The 23,530-nt window shown below is 41.4% G+C and overlaps 1 protein-coding gene across 3 annotated transcripts in view; it reads right to left on the bottom strand.

Moving 5' to 3' along the window:
- The window catches only part of ST8SIA6 (ST8 alpha-N-acetyl-neuraminide alpha-2,8-sialyltransferase 6), a 261,570-nt gene that overhangs the window by 139,512 nt on the left and 98,528 nt on the right, over positions 1 to 23,530 (bottom strand). Inside the window, exons 1-2 of one of the 3 annotated variants that reach the window (XM_082385523.1) lie at positions 18,590 to 18,711; positions 18,029 to 18,127 (exon numbers count right to left, since the gene is read on the bottom strand). The exons of the other annotated variants lie outside the window; for them this stretch is intronic. Of the exons in view, the coding sequence (XP_082241649.1) occupies positions 18,029 to 18,127; positions 18,590 to 18,690 (200 nt within the window). The 5' untranslated portion in view covers positions 18,691 to 18,711. Of the gene's footprint in view, positions 1 to 18,028; positions 18,128 to 18,589; positions 18,712 to 23,530 lie in introns of those variants that run through there. 3 annotated transcript variants of the gene reach the window in all.

Raw genomic sequence — 23,530 nt, forward strand, 5'->3', positions numbered from 1 at the left:
TTTTCTCAGTCCCTTTCTTTTTCTCTTCTTCTGGGACCCCTATAATTCGAATGGTGGTGTGTTTAACGTTGTCCCAGAGGTCTCTGAGACCGTCCTTGATTCTTTTCATTCTTTTTTCTTTATTCTGATCTGTGGTAGTTATTTCCACTATTTTATCTTCCAGGTTACTTATCCGTTCTTGTGCCTCAGTTATTCTGCTATTGATTCCTTCTAGAGAATTTTTAATTTCATTTATTGTGTTGTTCATCATTGTTTGTTTGCTCTTTAGTTCTTCTAGGTCCTTGTTAAACGTTTCTTGTATTTTCTCCATTCTATTTCCAAGATTTTGCATCATCTTTACTATCATTACTCTGAATTCTTTTTAAGGTAGACTGCCTATGTCCTCTTCATTTGTTTGGTCTGGTGAGTTTTTACCTTGCTCCTTCATCCGCTGTGTGTTTCTCTGTCTTCTCATTTTGCTTAACTTACTGTGTTTGGGGTCTCCTTTTTGCAGGCTGCAGGTTCATTGTTCCTGTTGTTTTGGTGTCTGCCCCCAGTGGGTAAGATTGGTTCACTTTGTGTAGGCTTCCTGGTGGAGGGGACTGGTGCCTGTGTTCTGGTGGATGAGGCTGGATCTTGTCTTTCTGGTGGGCAGGACCGTGTCCAGTGGTGTGTTTTGGCGTGCCCATGAACTTATTATGATTTTAGGCATCCTCTCTGCCAATGGGTGGGGTTGTGTTCCTGTCTTGCTAGTTGTTTGGCATGGGGTGTCCAGCACTGGAGCTTGCTGGCCGTTGAGTGGAGCTGGGTCTTAGCGGTGGGACAGAGATCTCTGGGAGAGCTCTCGCCAATTGATACTACATGGGGCCAGGAGGTCGCTGGTGGTCCAATGTCCTGAATTCAGCTCTCCAACCTCGGAGGCTCAGGCCTGACACCCGGCCAGAGCACCAAAATCCTGTCAGCCACACAGCCAGGTACGTGGGGAGTTTCTTCCCTTTTGGGAAGTCTGAGGTCTTCTGCCAGCGTTCAGTAGGTATTCTGTAGGAGTTGTTCCACATGTAGATGTATTTCTCTGATGTATTTGTGGGGAGGAAGGTGATCTCCTCGTCTTACTCCTCTGCCATCTTGAAGGTCCCCCTCAAACTCTTTTTCAAAGTCATAGCACTTGCACTTGCACTTCCACTGTTGACTGGCTAGTGCCAGCAGTCTCCAAGTCGCATCTCCCACCTGCGTCTGTCACCTCCAGCACAACTGTGATGCTGCTCGCTGATTCCACCACCACCATTGCCCCAGTGAGCCAGTGGGGGGCCCCCAGGTGAGCTGGGATGCAGAGCTATCCCCCTGTAGCCCGCTGAGGCTCATTCCCCGAGGGGAAATGGTTAATTAGAACACTCAGAACACCAAGTACATCTGCAGCTGTTCCTGCCCCTGATTTTGCCATAAAGTTCCTTATCTTCAGGGGCACAGAGGGACTTGCCCTTGGCATCCAGGAGCTAAAACTCAAATGTTAACCAGCTTTATCTTCTCACCTCCTAAAGATCCAAAAAACAAAAAACAAAAACCTAATGCATTCTTAAAGGTCATCGACAAAGACTATGAATCCTTTTTAATGCTCTAGCATTTCAACATGTCACAGCCTTATTAAACCCTAAAAAGGAAAATTCACAAGTTAATTCTGCCACTAAAGAGAAGCCCCAGGGTGAAAACTCAAATCCAGACAATTGAGAGTAAGACTCCTTAGACAAGAAAGCTTATAAACATCATCGGCAGGGAGCGGGGGTGGTAGGATATCTTCCGTGAGGTAGATCCCAGGAGTTACTGATCTCACTAATATATTTTATTCTGTCCCCATTTCTCCAGCTTCACAGTCGCAATTTGCATCTATCTATGAAGTGCTCTGATATACCCTCACTCAATTACCTGTGGGCTACATCAATATCCCCACCATGGGGGACTTCCCTGGTGGTCCAGTGGTTAACACTCCACACTTCCACTGCAAGGGGCACAGGTTCGATCCCTAGTCAGGGAAGTAAGATCCCACATGCTGCAGGGTGTAGCAAATATATATATATATATATATATATATATATATATATATATATCCCCACCATGTATGCAGACAGGACCTTCATGGGTTTGCTCTGTTCTCAAACACCAGCTATGGCCTTTGACTGCCAATATTCTACCGAGGCCAGAAACTCATGAAGTTACTGCACAAGACATTCGAACTGTGGTCCAGATTTTGACTAACCACAGTTGGGTCACCGCACCCCAAAAGATCCAAGACTCTGCCACCTCAGTTTAATTTGGGGGCATCGTTTGGTCCCCAGAAGGCTGCTCCAAACCATCTCCAGTCAATAACCCTACTTCCCAGCCCTTTCAAGCCCAACATCTACTTGCCTATTTGGCTTCTGGAAGCAACATACATCCCATCTACTCATTTCATTAAGATCTATTTAGGCAATCACAAGAAAATCAGGTCAATCTGAATGGAGGTCACCCCAATGACAGGCCCTGGAGGCCACCCCAAAAGCCACCCAGCTAACAATGCCACCAGTGGCATCTGGTGGTTTCTTTACTCTGGAAACTCTACACGCTAATTCTCATGCTTTCTGGAGTCTCCTTGCCCGAGAAAGATGGCCCCTCACCTGGCCCCATAGGCCACTTGCAAGGTCCCCTGAGTCTAGGAGAAAGGGAATCCATTTATTTTATGGACAAGAGCACCACCATCCCATGTGAATCCACCGGAGAGTTACTTCTTTCCATACCACTGCCAAGACACGGTAGATAAAGGATGGGCCACAAGGTCAGTCACGTGGGCACTGGAGGAGTCCCTCAGTAAATGTTCATTGTCCATATTTTTACAGACTCCTTGGGGGTAGCTAATGGGTCCACTGTTTGGTCTAACCAACAAGCACAAACTAGATTTCATATTCAGGATTGTTCCCTATGGGGCCTTCCACACTGGGAATATACTACTGCTTTAATATACTATATTGAAGTCTCCCACGACTCAGCTCATTCTAAAGGTCCCATGGAAAAGGCTCACTTTAATGCCATAGCTGACCAACTTGCTCACATTTATTAAGTAAACTCATATAGCACTCCCATTTCCTTGGCTCTAAGGGCCCAAGTCATTGTGGACCTTGGATTCTTAAACATGGTATCAAACACCATGGTATCACAATGCCACTGGCTGCAACCAAAACCTTAGCCTCCCAATGCGATTTCTGTGGCCTGTTCTGTCCTGGCATTGTGGCCAATGAGGATTATACCAAGGAGCAAATGTCCCTTCATTCATTAGCAAATTGATTGTATTGAGCTGTTGCCCCAACTTGTGGGCATAAGTCACTATGGCCTCACAGTGATTAATACTTATGTGGGCCTACTTTGGGTTTATCCTTCCCAGTATGCTACTGCTGACACCACTGTTGTAGGTCTCACCAAAACTCTGTTAGTTCCCTTTGGGTCCCCAGATATTATCCACTCTGATTGGGGTACACGCTACTCACTCAGTGTAGTCATGAGTCTTAAAACAGGCATCGCTGGGAATTCCATTCTTCCTATTGTCTACAGGCAGCAGTCCTAATAAAGAGTCCTAATAAAGAGATATATGACCTATTCAAAGACACCCTCATGATATTACAAAATGGACAGTGGTCTCCCAGATAAATCTCTTTTGCCCTCTGCCATAGTTACCTGGAGCTCTTGACTGTTAAGTCTTATGACATCTTACCAAAATATAACAAGGGTTCCTCTTCTCCTCATTCTAGCCATAAAAGAGAACAGTACTCACCTACAGATCTATTAAACCCAAGGAGAATTCCCTTTCCCACTTAATAACACCTGCCCATTCTGCCATCCTTTCTCAAACCTGGAGCCCAGATGAAGGCAGATAAAAAAATGGGACCTACTGAAAATGAGGGACCTTCCCCCCTAAACAGACTATTCTATATGCCTTAAGAAAGCTGTCTGCCAAAGACTGCTGCCCTCCCCTGTTCCCGATATGACCATTTTAAAGGTTGGCTAACTAGAGGTCCCCCTTTGTAGGAAACAGATGTCTTGGTGCCTTCTTTTAAACTATAACAGTGGGTCTCATCATACTCTGTGGTATAACAGACACACGTTTACGTATTTTAAACTGTAAAACACAGGCTCAACATCCCCTGTCACTGTGTGCATCTTTCTATGAGGAAAGGAAGATCTTAACATTGTTCCCAGCACCAACATTCTTCAATAGGAGGTCAGCTCTGGCTCCACTGATTATGGCAATTTGAATGAGGGATTGTTACAGGACTCAGGATGGCAAAGCTCATGGCTTTCATAATAAGAAAAAATGAGAAATTACAACTCCTGGAGCCAAAGGGATACTGATTTTTAGTCACTCTTGTAATAATTCCTCAAATGTAAATTGCTTCAAGGTCTTCGGATTATCTGTGGACTCATAAGGCGTCTACAAAACTCCTGTGTACTCACTATTCTCTCCCTCTTTCTCTCTGTTCCTGAATTTTTCCTGGAGAGCCATCCTCCCCTCCCCCACCTCGGGACATCCCACTTTGTGTAATAAACCTTTCTTGGGTCATAACAAGGACTACTGTCATGAGCTTCAGGAGGGAGCTGCCCCACTCATAGTGGAACTACTAGAAGAGCCATCACAAAAGGTGTGAAGTGGAGACCTCACTGTGGTTTTGATCTGTATTTCCCTAATGACTAATGATGTTAAGCATTTTTTTAATATGCTTATTGGCCATTTATATCATCTGTGTATCTTCTTTGGTGAAATGTCTATTCAAATCTTCTGCCCAGTTTTAAATTGAGATGTCTTCTTGTGAGAGCTCTTGATATAGTCTGCATACAAATCTTTTATTGGATATACAATTTACAAATATTTTCTCCCAATCTGTGGGTTATCTTTTTAATATTCTTAGCGGTGTATGTGGAAGCACAAAAGCTTTTAATTTTGATAAAATATAATTTATCAATTTTTTCCTCTATTGATTACACTTCTGGTGTTGTATCTAAGAACCCTACCTAATCCAAGGCCACGAAAATTTTCTGTGTTTTCTTCTAGAAGCTTTATGGTTTTAGCTCTTAAGGCTATGACCCATGTCGAGTTAATTTTGTGTGTATGGTGTCAGGTAAGAGTCTAACCTCATTTTTTTGCATGTAGAGATCCAGGGGCATGTAGACACTACCCTCGCTCCACCATCTGGAAGTCCCGCCTCTAAACTTGTTAATTTAAATAAGTTTCATTTTAAAGAATTTGTTACACTGAATAAAATTCATAGATTTTTAAATTACATTTACAAAATTAATTACATTTATTAAAAAACCCCTGAAAGTTCCACATTTGAAACTACCCCAAACACCAGCCCTCTACTGATTTTTATAGTAAAGATGATATAAAACAATCTTTTAAACGTGATACATGTCTTATTCTCACCACTCTTGAGAAAAATGGAGGAAATCCTATAGTGTTCAAAATTCTGTAAAATCTACACTTTTTTCAGATTGCTAGAGCTTTACTAAGAAACCAGCCTATAGTTTACATACATGAGTAGTTAATACACTATACAATCAATTTTTATGTGGCGACCTTCTAGCTTAGAATATGCATCTTGGTTTAAAAGGATCTTCCATCAGAAGTCCAGCATAAATATGAGGAACACTAAATCTTTGCTTTGGCCATGCATTTTTTTAAATCATTATTTACCCTAAAGTTACATTTCTATGAAAAGTTTCCAATGATCTGTGAATTTTCAATGAGTTCTCAAAACCCCACAGAAGCAGCAGTTCTATGATGGACTGCAGAGATAAATGATCACTAACCTCTAAATTTTTTATTAGAAAAAAATTCTCCTAGGAGTACAAGTATCATAAAAGTTCCCGTCTACTTATTCAAATTCTTTGTTAATGTATCAATATGTTCTCCCTTTAAGAAATGTTTGCAGATATGAGTTTTCAACCCTGCAGTTTTAATCCATCCTCCAATTACAAAATTTTATTTGATATAATCACACACAACCACACAATTATAAATCAGGTTTTGCTAACACTGGTATTTTACCAAGGGAAGCTCGTTAAATGGCTCTCTTGCAATGCAACATGGTAATGTGTACCTTCAAAAACCTAGCACCACTACTGACACAAGGCAAGAGGACTCAAATCCTAACACACTGGGGGTTCCAGATAACTGTGGTGAAAGAAACAGAGAAGATGCAGACCTCACCGAACTACAATCTATCTCATGAATAAAATTCCCCAGACATGGAAAACATGAGTATTTTGCAGCCCCAAAATAAACAGGGAGTATTGGATAAACTCCCAAATCAAAAACACAAAAATGTGCCCACAAACTTAATGTGCAAATAGTAAAGCTATGGTGACAAATATAAACATGTTAAAATACAGATGTTCCCCTGAAATAACAAAGTAGCACATATGCTATAAAAAAATACACTCCAGACACAAAATTTTGGATCACACATTATATCTCACAGAGTACAGAAATAATGAGGTATAATATCAAAAAGAATATATGGAATATTGAGTATATCCTCCTGAGACAGCACGTGAGGGTACCAGTTGAATCCAACTAAGATTCCAGGAACCAGTGGGAGATTTTAATCAGTTTCAAAATTAATGGTCTTTACAACCTACAACTTTAGTTTTTTGGAATACCATAGTTTAAAAATTATGTGTTAGAGAATTCTAGTGTTTTTAGAACTAACAACTGTAACTGACAAGATAATGGGAATTATTTTTCAATAATTTCAAAAGCTCAGGTTATGCCCTATAAAATTATCTTTAGAAATAATATGCCCATGGATATGACTGTTCCCAAGAAATTACTGACTGATTATCTACAGCATGTATTCTTAGTATTCGTGGGACAAAATAAAGTTTTTTAAATCTGAAAGTACAGACAAGATAGATTTAACTGCCCTGGATAAGCTAATTCTCTTACTGAGTACAGATAAGTATACTAAAGCCATAACCATCTTCTTAATGGCAAAAGGAGACATGAAACAAGACACCAGGATGCGAGAACACTTCCTTAAAGTTTACTCAAAGCATCAATTGCTCTTTAAAGAGCCTCTTTTTTGGCCCCCAAATGAGAGGTCGCAGAACCTCTGCACCCTGAGACCACAAAGCAGCTTCTGCTAGTGGCTCTAAAAAGAATAACTTCTCCTGGCAGATGAGGAGATGCATTTATTTCCTTTTCTTCTCGTCACATCCCTTCTGCTGTGTCCCAGCCTCACCTCTCAATATTTCCTCTGTTAGCACCTAATCCTTCCAAATGTTTGTGTTTCTCTATAACTCCTGAAAAAAAAAAAAAAACTTTCTTCCTTCCCCAGGCAGCAGGCTTTTTTTCTGTTGTTTCATCCTAATGCCTGTTGGTTCAAGGAAAATGTCTATGAAGGGCACAGTGAATTAATACACAAGTCCAGACAGCGCTAAGGCCACCTTGATTTACATTGCAATGGAACCGCCCGGTGCAAACAGTATTGTCTGCTGACTGCCTAATGTCACCTCTGAAGTCATAAAAGGAAACACCCCGGCTCTTGGTGAAGAGAGGCCCTGTCAAGTAGGCAATGGAGTGATATGAAATAGAAAATTAAATTCCATCTCCAGCCACCTCTGAAGTGAGAGTCGGGCCAATCGCACACCATTTCTTCCTGAACTCCGGATCCCCTGTCCACTTACCCTACAAAGCAAAGGAAAGAGCAGAACATTTCTTCATGTCTTGCCGGTTTATCCTGGCTTTGCTGTCCGCATGTCAATGTGCCCACAGAAGCCTGGCAGGGACTAAAGGCTGTGTTCTGAAGCCCTCTCTCTGGGTTGCCTCCCCCTGGACAATCATGCCCTGCAGCTTACACCAGACCAGAGCAGCCAAAGGCATGACACAGGCACCAGGGAACGAAGGGACTGAAAAAATGTCAATCTGGGAAGCACCATACATCCATTTTCAAACAGGGAACACCAGAAGTGCAGAAATGGAAGAGAACCCCCCTGTATACCTTTAAAAGAAGAGCTGCAATTAACACATAGGATTGGGAAGTAGGGAAGGAGGCAGAATGCAAGATGTAAAGCCTCATTTCAAAGGAACCCAGCAACCAGACTCCAAGCAACTTTAAAACATACTGAATTTTCAAAATCAGGACACACGGAGTATCATTACTTCTAAAAGCAAAGAAGTAAAGATACCAATCCTCAAAAGTAAAATTTAATAGCCTTCATCTACTTGGAGGGCGGGGTGCAGAGGAAAGGGGTAAAAGGGTAAAAATCAGCTAGCTGTTCCAGAGTTATGTTTAGCTCTACAGCCTTTTTTTTTTTACAACCTCTAGTTCACGCTCATCTTGAATTTTCTGAAGCTCGCAGTTATGACCCCAGTGTGAGCATAGACAACAGAAAAATGTCCAATAAAACATTATCACAACTTTCAGTGTAAGACAGTGAGGAGTCAACAAGGTCTGATTCTCCCTCTTCCAGACTGTTTACATTCTTACGGAAGTACACAAGTCTACACAAAATGACAACCACGCATTTTGATGGCAACAGATAGCTGCTTTAGAAATGTGTCAGGTTGGGAGAGGAAAAGTTATTAGTAATAGGGCATCACGTGGAGAAATTACCAGCAGCTGATGTAAATTTTCACCCCTGAAACAGAGCAGGTCTAGGGAGAAAAAAAACTGGAGCGGTTTTGATCTTCCTCCCACTGCCTGTCTTTATTTACCTGAGATGGAGAGCCTGCCCCAACCGGAAAATCAGGTGGCTACTCCCACACAGGAAGGACCTGCTTCCTGAGGCAGCAGGAGCTGGTTTGGGCGCTGCTGTACCAGTGCTTAGGCACTGCTGTCTTTCTACAGCCTCTTGAGATTACACCACCATCATATCATAGCATATCATACTATACCATATATTATATCATTATCATAACATATCATATCATTACCATATTATACTATACCATATCATACCATACCATATCACATCATTCCACACTACAGCATATCATACTATACCATATATTATATCATTATCATAACATATCATATCATTACCATATTATACTATACCATATCATACCATACCATATCACATCATTCCACACTACATCATATCATACTATACCGTATCATTACTATATCATGTCATTTCCATATCATACCATGTCATATCATATCATTTATATATAAAGCAGCACTGAGGGAATGGAAGGGGATAGAAAGGGAATCAGCCATCTCACACACCCTGGGATGTGAAGGGGGTGGCAGATACGGGGAGAGGCCCAGGAGCCCGGCCCTTTCTGGATTTCCGGTGACATATGTCACCCACCAGCCCTGGCAGCAGCAGAAGTCCAGGCTGATTAGGATCACTCAGGAATATGTGCACTTTCTGACAGTCATGAGGTCAAGACAGGGGAGCAAGAGATGGCTTTAAGGTCCAGTATTTAAAAAGTCAAATAAGTAAAATTTATGTTACCTCTAGTTTGCCAGATTTGTTTTTCAATTCAAATTTTTAAAAAATCAGACATTTGTTTAAGGGCTAAATGGCTCAGCCTCTCATCTGGTGGACGCTCTAAGAAGGGGGATCTTTCAGCACTTGGTGGGAGCCACTGGGGGTTCTAAGGCATTCTTTCTGATGAGCACAAGGCCAGAGAAAGGACTCCTCATTTGGGGATATATAAATTAAAAAACAAGCCCCCCGGGAAGGATAAATTAGGAGTATGGCATTAACAGATACACACCGCTATATATAAAATAGATAAACAACAAGGATTTAATGTATAGCACAGGGAACTATATTCAATACCTTGTAATAACCTATAATGGAAAAGAATCTTAAAAGATATATATATATATATCTGAATCACTTTACTACACACCTGAAACTAACACAATATTATAAATCAACTATAGTTCAGTAAAAAAAAAAAAAAAATAGGAATTAGAATAATACCTACCTCATCAGTTCTACTGCATGTAATAAATAAATTAACATATGTAAAAAAAAGCCTCCCAAGTTATAAAACTTATTAAAAGATTCTCTAACTTAGGGATAGAACATTATTCTTAAGATGCAGAGAAAAATCTTACTTCAGAAAAACATTTACTATAAGAAACAGAAGAAACCTTTAGAAAGCATTTGCTTCATGTTCTCAAGAAAATATGAAGAAATGGAAGGTGGGGCTTAAAAGGCGACTTAGATGCTTTCTAAGATATAAACTGAGCTGATAAGAAGGAGGCTGAAAGAAGAAAAAAATTGTAACATCTAAAAATGTAATAGATATACTGTTTTAGACAGGGCAAAACAAAATTGACACGAAGAGAAAAATAATTCAGGAATGTAGAGGACAAATTTGAGAAGCCATACCAGAGAGCAGAGGAAAAGGACAAAGAGAAAAGCAGACTCAGAAAGAGAAGTGAAGTTGTTTGCACGGGACCGGGATGGTGGGTAAGAGGTATAGTGACGGAACACAGAAAGTGAAGACTGTCTTCTCGAAATAAAAGCAGACTCTGTGGAACACATCGAATAATCAAAGGTATACTACACAATTTTTTAAATTTAAAAATAAACTGGTCAGTGGATTAAAAATGCTTATAGACAAAATTAATCAAAAGAGGTCATTGCAAAGACATAGCACTGTGAATTTTTTAAATTTTCAGTTCAAGAAAAAATCCTGACAGGATCCAGTAAAACAAATGATCAAATAGGTTACTTATGAAGAAATAAAAATAATATTACCTTTATTTCTCTCTCAGAGTCCTAACAGCCTGAAAATAGAGGAATATCTTACAAAAGTTTTAAGATGAAAATTTTTTAAAAGTGGAGTTGTGATGCAATAATTCACTACTCATGGATGAAAAATAAGAATTGCATTCTTAAATATCTGAAGTTTCAGAAACACTACTATCCACACTCCAAAGCTAAAACTATTAGAAGAAAGAAGACATGCCAACTGACCAAGAAAGGAATGGAAACAAAACAAAAGAAATGAGGAGAGGATCATTTAGAGACAAATGTCAAACACTGAAAAGAGAATCTAAATGGTATTTTTTAGATTTGTAAGCAGTTGTTTAATTCAAATTTAAAAAACAGTAATTTTCAAAGGAGAAAGTATATAATAGAATAATAGTAACTTAATAAAAAGCCCACCCCTTTTGCCATGTGCTAAAAGAAGTTCTAGAAGGAGGAAAGATTTAAATATTTTAAAATGAGAGATGTCCACTTATCTCAGGGTACTAAATATGTCAATAAATTATCAATAAATTAATCAATTCAAAAGCAGAATTGACAATAAAAGTAGATATAAGTGACATGAATACAGAAAAGTTGAAAACTTCTACAGATTAAATAACCACAGACATAATTAAATGTTAACTATATTAGAAAGCCAATTTAAATGCATGATAAATAAAAGTTTGATATTTTTGACACTAAAAGTAGATATAAGTGACATGAATACAGAAAAGTTGAAAACTTCTACAGATTAAATAACCACAGACATAATTAAATGTTAACTATATTAGAAAGCCAATTTAAATGCATGATAAATAAAAGTTTGATACTTTTGACACTTATAAACCTCTTGTAAATCAACAAGTAACTAGAATATCTTTACAGTAAAAGAGACAAGGTTATGAAGAGCCAATTTAAAAAAAGAAGAAGATGAAGAGGGTGTGGAGAAAAGGGAACCCTCCTACACTGTTGGTGGGAATGTAAGTAAGTTGGTGCAGCCACTATGGAGAACAGTATGTTCTTCAGGAAACTAAAAATAGATTTACCATACGACCCAGCAATCCCACTCCTGGGCATGTACCCAGACAAAATTATAATTCAAAAAGAGTCATGCACCCCTATGTTCATGGCAGCTCTACTCATAATAGCTAATACACAGAAGCAACCTAAATGTCCATCAACAGAGGAATGGATAAAGAAGATGCAGTACATATATACAATGGAATACTACTCAGCCATAAAAAAGAACAAAATAATGCCATTTGCAGCAACATGGATTCAGCTAGAGATTCTCACACTAAATGAAGTAAATCAGAAAGAGAAAGATAAATACCATATGATATCACTTATATGTGGAATCTAAAATATGGCACAAATGAACCTATCTATGAAACCAAAACAGAATCATAGACATAAAGAACAGACTTGTGGTTGTCATGGGTGGGGGTGGGGAGAGGGATGAGCTGGGAATTTGGGGTTGCTAGATGTAAACTATTACATTTAGAATGGATAAACAACAGGGTCCTACTGTATAGCACAGGGAACTATCAATATATCCAATCTATTGGGATAAACCATAATGGAAAAGATATTGAAAAAAGAATGTCTATATGTGTAAAACTGAGTCACTTTGCTGAACAGCAGAGATTGGCATAACTTTATAAATCAACTATACTTCAATTTAAAAATTTTTTTAAATAATAAAAAATTTAAAAGAAGATGTAAATGGTCAACAAACATCTTAAAAATTAAACACAATGGTAAACAAATAAATACATATTAAGACAACAGTGAAATACTATTCTTGAGTATGAAATTTTAAAAAGTGAAAAGAAACTCTAATGCACAGAACTGGCAACAATTTGTGATAATGGTCACTCTCATATACTGCTTACAAAAGAATAAATTGGAACAACTATTGTTGTTGGACAAGTCATAGCAACACTTTAACATTTTCACATATTCTTTGATCAAGCCCCTCCACTTCTAGGAATTTATCTGAATAATCAAGATTGTGTGTAAGGCTATAAATTTGTTCATATTAGAGTACACATCAAAATCAAAAATAATAAACAACTGAAGTGACCAAAGGGAAGAATAAATAAATTACAGTACGTGCATACGTTCAAACACCATGCTCTAAAAATTATGTTGCAGAAGAATACTAATGACATGAAGAAAAGCTCAGATGCTGTTTACAAAAACGTTACTAATCCATACCAAAATACGCATAGCAAAATTACTAGATATGTGCATATAAAATTACTGAAAATATGAATACTAGCATTTTTTTCGACATTGAAATGACAGGTGGTTTTCCTTTTCAGTGTGTTCATCTAAAAACATACAATAAAATCTCTGCAGTAATGCTCCCTACAATAATATGAGTTGGGATATAACATGACTGACTTTTGATGTCTGCCCTTTACTGAACCCCAGTTCTCAAGAGGGACAAATCAAGTTCTACTGCAGGGAGGAAGGGTCACAGGGAATGGAAAGAAAGGTCATTAATGGCAATAGCAGGTGAACCTCTCTAGGAAAGCAGAGAAGTGGAAGTGGGGTCCCCACAACTCTGGTGGACTTGTAGTCCAATCCTCCCAGATGGGCCAGTGAAAGAGGCACCAACTCAGCAGGACATTCAAAGAACAGTGGCTTCTATCCAGAAAGTCCCAGCCAGCCACAGGATCCTGAATCATCACCGTGGATATTAAAGCCAAAATGGACACTGCCACTAAAAGATGGAAAACCATAACTGAGACCTAGATGATTTCCTTGGAGGGACCCTGGAATTCCAAGCCAGACAGTTACACACACTTGCTCTGACCATGTCATTAATGTCACAATAATCCGATCTCTCATGTCTAATGACTGAATATTTGGGAGCTCACTTACCACATTATGGCAGGATTTTATTTGGTGTCTTTTATAATCAAAAATGAAATTAATATTATTTAAGAACACATATTAAATTAATATTTAAGAAAAAAAATTCCAACCACTTGGAAATTTAAAAGTACTCTCCTAAAAGACAGGCTGAAAGCTAGGCCTCTTGCACCAAACAGACAAGCTGTGAATGCAAAGGAAAAGTTCTTGAAGGAAGTTAAAACTGCTACTCTGGGGGTCGGGGAGAGTACTTTCCTAAAGAACTATGGGGGTAAAATTAAAATGTTCTAATGTAATTATAAATAATTTAGAATATATTTTTAAAAACCAAAACACTATGTATCCAAATTTACAGAACAGGTGCAAAGCTGCATTCAAAGGAAAATGCATAGTAGTAAATGTTGTCACAAAGAAAAAGGGAAAAATCGATAAATGAAGCATTCACTTCAAAACATTAAGTTGGAAAAAAAGGAATGATATTTTAAAAGATAAAAATAACACAAAGGAAAAAAAAACCCAAACAAACCAAAAAACAAACAAAAAAAACAACCACATAAAGGAAATAGAACACAGAAATACATCAGAAGTGAGAAATAAATCCAAGAGCTGTTTGTTTGAAAAACAAACAAACCAATGACTCATACTGACAAAGTTTACTAGAAAGAGAAACAATCCATTGTGATGGGGTCATATTTTGAGAACTGTTAGTATATTTTTCTCTTTTGTCTTTCTGACTTTGACATGACTTTTCCCTAGTTATTCTGAAGCATTCTTTGGGGGAGTATAAAGAGATAAAGACTTTTTCCTAAAAGAATGCAAAGAGAAAGAATAAGGTAATATTCAGCTTTGGACAAGTGAAATAGGATCTGCTACAGCCCCAAGAAAAGATTCTCTAAATTCCTCCCATTATGCCTCTTTAGCACATTAACTACCTTACCTGCAAGACTCAGCTCTTGGAGCTTTCCCAATTTTTTTTTTTTTTTTTTCACTCCCAGTCCCCACAATGTACGCTTAAGGCTCAGGTTTGAGTCAGGACAAAAAAAAAAAGAAACTATGATGCAGGGGAACCTGCACATTTCCAGCCTAGAGCAAAGATGGAAAAAGGAGAAAGAAAGGAAAGAGAGAGCTTTGGCTTGGAGAAAGGTGAGGGTAACAACAAGGGCAGATGGGGCTTTGTCTCCTCCCCCAATTAGGACTCTGGAAAAAGATCACTTCTTGGGCAGTCTTCTACCGTGAAACTAACTTAACATAGGGTCACATCCACTTTGTGGGGCAAGTAGAGGGAGGTACTGATACTTAAGCTTCCTGAACCAGCCTTGGTCCGTGTATGTTTAGATAGGGCCCCAAAACAGTGGGGAGGCTGGCTGAAGCTAGCCAGCTAGAGCTGGGTGAGGTAGCACTGTAGCAAATGTTGCAGAGGACAACTCAGGATGGAACTAAAAGAGAATCTTCACCGGATCCCTGAAATGTAGCATTAATGGGAGCTCAGGTGAGACCAAGACAGTGGAGAGTACCAGCAGGTGGAAGGCCTGAGGGAGAAGAACGAACCACAAACTGCAGCTTTCATCGCTGGCTATCATCAGGGTACCCATCCAGCAGATGGGAAATGGACAACATCCCCTTGGAGACTAGAGGGTCAAAGGATACCATGATCATGAACCCCACCTCTTAACTCTACCACCGCACCTCAGCCCCTCTCCCCCTCAGATCTGGGTATCATCTGAAAGTCAGAAAAGACGGTGGAAACAATCTGAAAGAGTGGGCATTTGCTCCCAGAAAGAATAAACATACCAGAAAGAGTTGCTTAAGTTGGCACATCTGACTAAGCTTTAACCTGGACACACACACATATACACACATACACACACACACACACACACACACACACACACACACACACACAGACACTCCACCTTGCCCAGCACCTGTGAAAGACTACACAGCAGGCAGATTAAGAGTGTGGGATTCTGGGTCCACATGGCCTGGGTCTGACTCCTGGGTCCACAGTTTGTCAACTCTGTGACTTTGGGCAGTTGACTCCGTCTGCCTGTGCCTGTTTCCTCATCTATAAAGTGAGTATCTTAAGAGTTTCTCTTAGTATTTTTTGAAGATTAAGCGAGCTAATAAATGTAAAGGACTTAGATCAGTGTCCACAATAAGCATTCAGTAAATGCTGGCTACCCTTATTGCTTTTAGTATTATTATTATACTATTACTTATACCTTCTACCTACAGTCGGGGCTCTTGGAAGAAGATCAGACCAGCTACAGAAAAATCAAAATTATAATTTCTCTACACAACCGAGTAGTATGGATTAAAATTTGTACCCCTGCCGCACAAATAATCAATCATAAATGATAAAGGGGACATAAAGTAGATCAAAAGACAAGTTTTGAAAAAATACAACAGAATGGTACAAAATTTAAAACCTTAATAAAATGAACCACATTCTGAAAAAAATATGAATTACCTGTATTAGCTCAAGAAGTATGCCAAGTAGAAAGAAGTACGCCAAAAGAAGTACGCCAAAAGAAGCTGAAAAATTCACCCAAGATTTACCTCCAAAAAGGCCTATGACCAGATAATTTAATTAGTACTTTCTAAGTCTTCCCAAGGGACAACACCAGAATGTATAACAGTACCAGGACTTGGAAAAAGATGCAACGCTCCCCAATTCACTGGAAAACTACTACCTATAATACACAATCCTGTATAAAGTAAAAGTACAGGCTAATATTTTTCTCTAAAGCTTTGTTACCCCAGGATCTCTCAGTGCCTCTGATACACTGTGAGATTCCAGTAGGAGGCTGCGGAAGGCAATGTCGTGCTGCACTTCAAGATTCCTTCTGGGATCCCCCAAACCCTTCTGATGGTCATGCAGGAACTACACCAGAGCCTTAAGTCATGCAGTTAGAAAATTAAGATGGTCCAAGATCCAAGAATACACAGAAAGATACATAGGGGAAAAGGGATTCACAAGACATAGAGGAAAAGAGACAGTATACAAAATGGGAAAAATAGGGACTTCCCTGGTGGCGCAGTGGTTAAGAATCCGCCTGCCAATGCAGGGGACACAGGTTCGAGCCCTGGTCTGGGAAGATCCCACGTGCCGTGGAGCAACTAAGCCCGTGCGCCACACCTACTGAAGCCCGCGCACCTAGAGCCCGTGCTCTGCAACGGGAGAAGCCACAACAATGAGAAGCCTGCGCACTGCAACGAAGAGGAGGCCCCGCTCACCGCAACTAGAGAAAGCCCGCGGGCAGCAACGAAGACCCAATGCAGCCAAAAAGAAATAAATAAAATAAATAAATTTATTAAAAGAAGCAAAAATAGTAGCAAGGCTGAGGCTCAAAGCAGTAGATCCTGCTGGTGAAAATGTAAACTGATTCAACCCATCCAGGAAGCAACTGGCCAAATGTATTCAGAACCTAAAATGTACATACTCTTTGATCTAATCATTCAACTTCTATCAATCCACCCCGGAGAACTGAAAATGCAGATAAAGATCTACATACAAGGATGTACTTCATAGAATTATTAATAGCAAACAAAACAAAACAGGGAACAATCTAAATGTCCAAAAATAAAAAGTTATATAGATTATGGCACATTCATACGATGAATTATGCAACAATTAAAAGCAATGTTTTACAAAAAAAACATTGTAATAACACATATACGTCTGATTTTTTAGGGAAAAAAAGGCAGAACAAAATACAATGTACAATCTTAAGTATATTTCACAAATACACGTACATGGGAAAAACTCCTGGAAGAATATAAACCCAAAACCTTAATATGATCTCTGGGTGGTGGGACTCCGAGTGAATATTTTTAAATCCATTTCTCATATCATCTAACTTTCTGCACTAAGAATGGATTACTTTTACGACAAGTTAAAAAGAAAAGATAAAACCCAAATAATTATTGCACATGGATAAATACTCCCAGGAGTGACAAAGAAAAAATTTGTCTCCATTCACTAAGGACAAACACATCAACACTGAGCACAGAATCCACGCTCCCAAACGTGAATCTTACACCGGTGCACTTGAAAGCATAAAGACACAAAGCAAACCAACCAAACCTCTCAAGAGACACGCTGAGCTGCTTCTCGAGGTTTTCAGCACACCATTATCGCGAGGGGAACTCAGCACCCATTTTTTTCAAAGTGCAGCTGCTTTCCTATCTCCCTTGGTTCGAAGAAATCCACACCGAGGGACAGGCTTTACAGGCGAGGTTGAGGGAGTGTGAGAGTTACACGCGCGCGTAGGCACACACATCCTCTCTCTCTCTCTCAAATCCACTCAATCGTGTGGTCCCAACCAGACAAGTCGAAGCGAGCCCCGCGGTGCAGCCGCGCCCCATCCCCGAGCCGCGGCCGCGGCGCCCCCGCCCTCCGGCCGCCCGGCGCCGCGGGTACCTGTTCGTGGTGCGCGGGGGCCGGGTCGGCGGGCTCCCGGGCGTCCTCGGCGCGGCGCGGGTGCCGTGGATGGCCGCCCTGCTTTCCTCCACCAAGAACCTGCACAGCCGGGAAGCAAACTAAGTTGGGGAGCAGTGGGCTGGCAGGCTCGGCCTCGCGCTCGCAGCCCAGCGGCCGGGACATCCTCGCGCGCCCTGGCTCCCGGCGCAGCTCCCAAACCCCGGAGTTTGCGAAGAGGCTCGGGGCGGGAAGAAAGGGAAAGCGCGGACCCGCGGGAGAGCCCGGGTGACCGACGGGGAACCCGACGGCACGTCCGGCGCCGCAGCTCCCTCGCCGCCCTGACCGGTCCCCCGGCGCCCCAGCCGGCGCCCGGCCGCGGCTAGCGTCGCCCCTCCGATACCCGCCACGCACCCAGCCCGCCTCCCGGACGCCCCCGTCCCACCCCACCCTCAGGCCGCCGCTGCCCGTCGGCTCGTCCTCGCAGCGGCCGAAAGTCCGCGCGCCCGAGAGGAACGGGGGGAGGGGGCGGCCGGGGTCCCCCGGGGCGCGGCGGTGGGTTACCTGGGGCGGGCGGGCGCGTCGGTCGAGCACCAGAGCAGGCGCAGCAGCAGCAGCAGCAGGAGGCTGGCGAGCAGGGCGAGCAGCGCGCCTCCCGGCCGCATCCTGAGCCACGGGCGCAGCCGCCGCCGCCGCCACTGCCCCGGCGAAGCGCAGCCCGGGCGGCCCCGAGTCGCGCCTCCCGCCGCCGCCGCCGCCGCCGCCGCCGCCGCCACGCACACCTCCAGCGTTCAAGGCGGCGGGGAGGGAGGGGCGGCGGCGGCGGCGGCGCGCGCCCCCGGCCCCGCCCGCCCGGTCTCGGCGGGCAGAGGTAGCCGCCGCGGCCCGGCTCTCTCCCCCGGCTCCCGCCCAGCCCCGGATCGCTGTGGCAGCCCGGCTGGCGGTGGCGAGGCGCCCAGCTCGCCTCCTCTCCTCCCGGAGGCGCTCGGCGCTGCTGCGGGCTCCGGTCGCCGCCGCCGCCGCGCGGGGTCACCTGAAGGTTGGGGCTCGGGAGCTGGACGCCGTGCTGATTGGGCTCCAACTTTCCTGCGGCCTCACCTGCCCCTGGGCGGCCGCGCGCTCTTCCCCGAAGCCCACGCAGCCCGCCGAGGCGGACCACACCTGGCTCTGCGCCCCTGCGGAGAACAGCGAGGGCTCGGAGAGGCGGAAGAAGAGGGAGGGAGGGCCCACTTCCAAAACTTTGACAACGGAGTAGTCGCTCTGCTGGATCGTCCCACGCGCAGAGGCTGCTAGGGACTTCCAAGCACCTCCCCTTGCTTGAAGGCAGATTCAGAGGGACGGCGAATGGATTTCCGGGGGCCAGGCCGTCCCTAGGGGTCGGGCAAACTACCGCCCGCAGGCCGAACTCGTCCCCTGCCCGTTTCTGTGAAGAGCTTCCTTGGACCAACCGCCTGCCCCATTCCTCTGTGTTATCAATGGCCGCGTGTGGCTGTACTTATTGATCTAGGGCCGCTTTTGCGCTGCAAGGACAGAATTGAGTCGTGGTCCCAAAGATCAGACGGCCCAGAGGGCCGGAAATGTTGACTGTCTGGCCCTTTCCAGAACAACGTGTCAGACCCCTGCTCTAATTCATGTTGGGCTGGATCATATGGGTTAGCATTTCATTGGTTAGTATCTCACGTATTATATACTAGAGGAGACGATCCCATGACAGCGTGATACGGTCTGGCTTCCCAATTATTTATCTGGCCGTGGGCCTCTCCTCTTTCGGCCCTAAGCTATTCTGTCTGCGCGTGGCCCCAGGGCCCACTGTGCAACCTCCCTGGGTTTTGCTACTGACTCTGAACCCTGGAGGAACATCCATAAACCCTAAACCCCATGGTGGTAATATGGGGGCTCACTGGACTATTCCATCCGCTTTTGTATATGTTTTTCCAAAAGCAACCCTTGGACTCTACCACCTTGCGAAGACCTTGATAAAGGTGCTTTCAAAGGTTTTAGTGACCTTAGTAACAAAAATATATTTCAACTGAGCTCTCCTAGAGGCATAAGGTCTTAACCTGAAAAACCAATGTGAGAGCCTTTGAGAAGCCAGCAGCCCAGACAGCTCAATAAAGCTGTCGCCAGTGATTTCATCACAGAATAAATCACAGCATATATCAAGAAGAGAAATGCAAGCCTGCCTAGTTCCTTTCTACTAATTCCGCATTTACTCCAGTTTAAAATACGTGGGTGAAAACGCACCAGAACTTTGCACATAGCAGTTGATCAATAAATGTTTGGTCAATGAATAAAACGCCTCAGAATTAATGCTCTTCTTAAAGAGAAAAAGAAAAAAAAACCTGAAAATAAATGTGACTAGAAGTAGGATTTCCTTCCATAGCTCTATTCCTATTAAAATATGTATTCATCGATAAAGGAAAAGTTGCTACTTTTACTTAAGACTGACATTTTTAGGGATCCAGCTGCTTATCTGAGGATGGGTATGATAAAGTAATGCTATCTTCAGCTGGTGCTAAAATAATAAAGTAATCCAATTCTATGAGTTTGAAAGTTTAAGCACTATTAGATAAGCAGGATAGGGCACAATTATCTTGAAAATGGAAAAGTTGTCTGGATTTGGAAGATAGTCTGAATTTTCTTTCTCTTAGAGCTGAAGAATTGTGCAGACAAAGTCTGAATTTTCTTTCTCTTAGAGCTGAAGAATTGTGCAGACAACTCACGCTGAAGATGGTTTCCAGAAAAACAGTAAAGGGCATTATTGTATCAGCCAGGAAGCTGCAATTTCACCTAATTTACTAAAGTTTAATATTTCAGCACAACTGGGCTCAAGGCAACAGCAGAAGAGTCAGCCTTGCACTGGGCTCCCTAAACACCCTTTCTGCAAATGAAGTTACTTTTTATCAAGCCAATGGCTATCAGCAGGGGACTCGCAAAAGCCCATTTTAATTGGAAAACCAAGTGTAAATTTGCAATGGGAATTCTGAACCCAGTGTTAAAATTTGACAGTAGGGATCTTTACCACAAGGTTTGTAATTGAAGACGTGGGTTGATAAAATATGAATTATCTTGCTTATCCTTGAGAGATCAAAGAACCTGACAAAAACATGATTCTTTAAATATTATCAGCACAGAACCAATACTGGGAAAATGTGCATTTGGTCACTTAACATTCATAGGTTTGACCGGCAGCCCCAAATATCTGAACCCTCAGAAACTCAGGCTGGTGTGCAGAAACCCCATCTGGTGAGTGAACCTACTTTACTCTCCCAGTTTTCCCAGCATCTGCCTCTCATTTTGCCTTTGTTATTTTTTTATTTGTCATCAGGAGTGCCTTTACTTTCATCAAATAACTTACAAAAAAATACTGGGAAGTTTTGATATATAAAAAATGTCCAAGTCATTGAAAATCTTCCTGGAAGTTGGGGTTTCTCATTTTTGGGTATAAGGTTTTAAATATTTTCAAATGCGTGGATTGGAGGATTCATGAAAAATCCCAAATATCAAGTGTCTACTATATCTACTAGAATACACAAGTGGAAACTTTCAATACAGGGAAAGGAAGGAGTACTGTGAGAAACAGAGAAAATTGATGCACCAAAAAATTTTTCATTCATTTGGGTGACATTTTTATCTCCCTGTCTAGAAAGAATGGTTTCTGATGTCTTCAGGCTGCTTGATTGGTTTTAGTAATATTAGAGATTTGTGAGGACTGCAGGACAATGGCACATTCATAAATATTAAACTACTCCTTGGGGGGAGGAAATTCATAAGGATAGCGTAACCAAGGCTACATATTTTCAGTAAATCAGAGGATATAAATAAAAGTAGAAATAACTTCAAGAAATCAACAACCTTGTGGGGGGGAGCTACATTTTCAAATATGTTTTGTTACAGATTTCTCCCGTTACTAATTGAATATTTTAAAAATTGAAGAAATTCCACGTATAAAGTCACTTTAAAGATAAGAACACCTAGGATGATACACAAATTCCATTTGGGTTTTATATATATATATATACACATATAAAACAATTTGTAGTATTACTAAAATTACAAAACAAAAAAATAAAGTTATTATTCACAGTATAAAATAGATGTTAATATATAAAACATCTTAACATCTAAATCTCCTTTCTCTGAAGTCCACTTAAAAGATCATAAAGGACCAAAAAAGAGAGATGGAAACTCCGCATTTATCCTAAAACTATAAAATGGCCACAAACCCGTTCCACAAGCCCCCAGAATGCCTACTAAAGATGAACTAATTGGACGAGAATACCAAGTTCAAGACTCATCTCCCCTATTTATGACTTAGATTTGTGGAAAAGAAATGGAAAAGTTTTTGAAGGTCCAACTAACACTCAATTTGGAAGAGCAAAGGCTGGGTGTAGGACCCAACAAAGATGAGTAGCCATCAGTGGGAATGGCCAGGGTTACCATGTTAAAAGAAACATGGTGAAAAAAAAAAAAAAAAAAAAAAGAAACATGGTGACCAATATTTCTGCTATTCACTGAATACAGCTTTCTAGCCATTCCATTTAGGAATGATGACCTAGAGATACTGCGAATCTTGAAGAGAGATGCTGCTAAAGAATTTTCCAGCTAACGATTAAAGTCAATTTACTAAAGAAAAATGAGCACCTATTCAATAAACAAATGGCCCTTGATACATTGGTTTTTATACCGAATTAGCCTGTCCCAGACTATCCTGCCTAATTCCAGAGTTTGCAAGACTGGGTAGAACTCCAGTTGTTTCAACAAAATTGGAGGGTGGGTGTTGTGTGTGCTAAGATAATATACCCAAGCCTGCCATATTTCTCTCCTCAACTTCTCTTCCCCACCACTTCATTCCATACAACCTAAACTATAAGCAGATAAATAATGAAACAAAAATATCCAATAGCAAGTCCTTAATGCAAAACTAAATTTCAACAAGTAGGCAAATAAAAAGGAAGAACTGCCAAAGATTTTCCATTCATAATATTTCTGGCAAGTAGCAGAAAGAAACAGGCTTAACTTATTTCAAAGATGAGTAAGCAGAAAAAAATTACGCAAAAGTTCTGCAAAATATTTGACTAATGGAAAGAAATGTAACCAATAGAAAAGCAAAAGAGGAATATATGTTGGAACAAGACTTACTGCAGGAAACAGCAGAAAATTTAAGCAAGGATCACTTTGTACTCCCCAGGAAACAAAATATAAACACTATGAAAGAAGAACACAAAGAAGAAAAACTGAAAGACAAGATAGCAAGGCAACAGGAAGGAAAGTGAGCTGACGACAGGAAAAAACAAAACAAAAAAAAACCATTGCAGAATTTAGAACTACCTTTAGAAGACTGAGGAAGAGAATTTAGGTGGCAAAATCTGAATTAGTGTCACAGAGATTAGGCTGATGAAAATTGCAGAAAACACAAAGGAAAGGGGTAAGGAAAATATACTGATTAGGAAAACAATTATATGTATCAAAGACAGATATTAGATATATATCATGTAGAGATTA

This window comes from Balaenoptera borealis, assembly GCF_965194805.1.
Source record: "Balaenoptera borealis genome assembly, chromosome: 3".
Taxonomy (NCBI): Eukaryota; Metazoa; Chordata; class Mammalia; order Artiodactyla; family Balaenopteridae; genus Balaenoptera; species Balaenoptera borealis.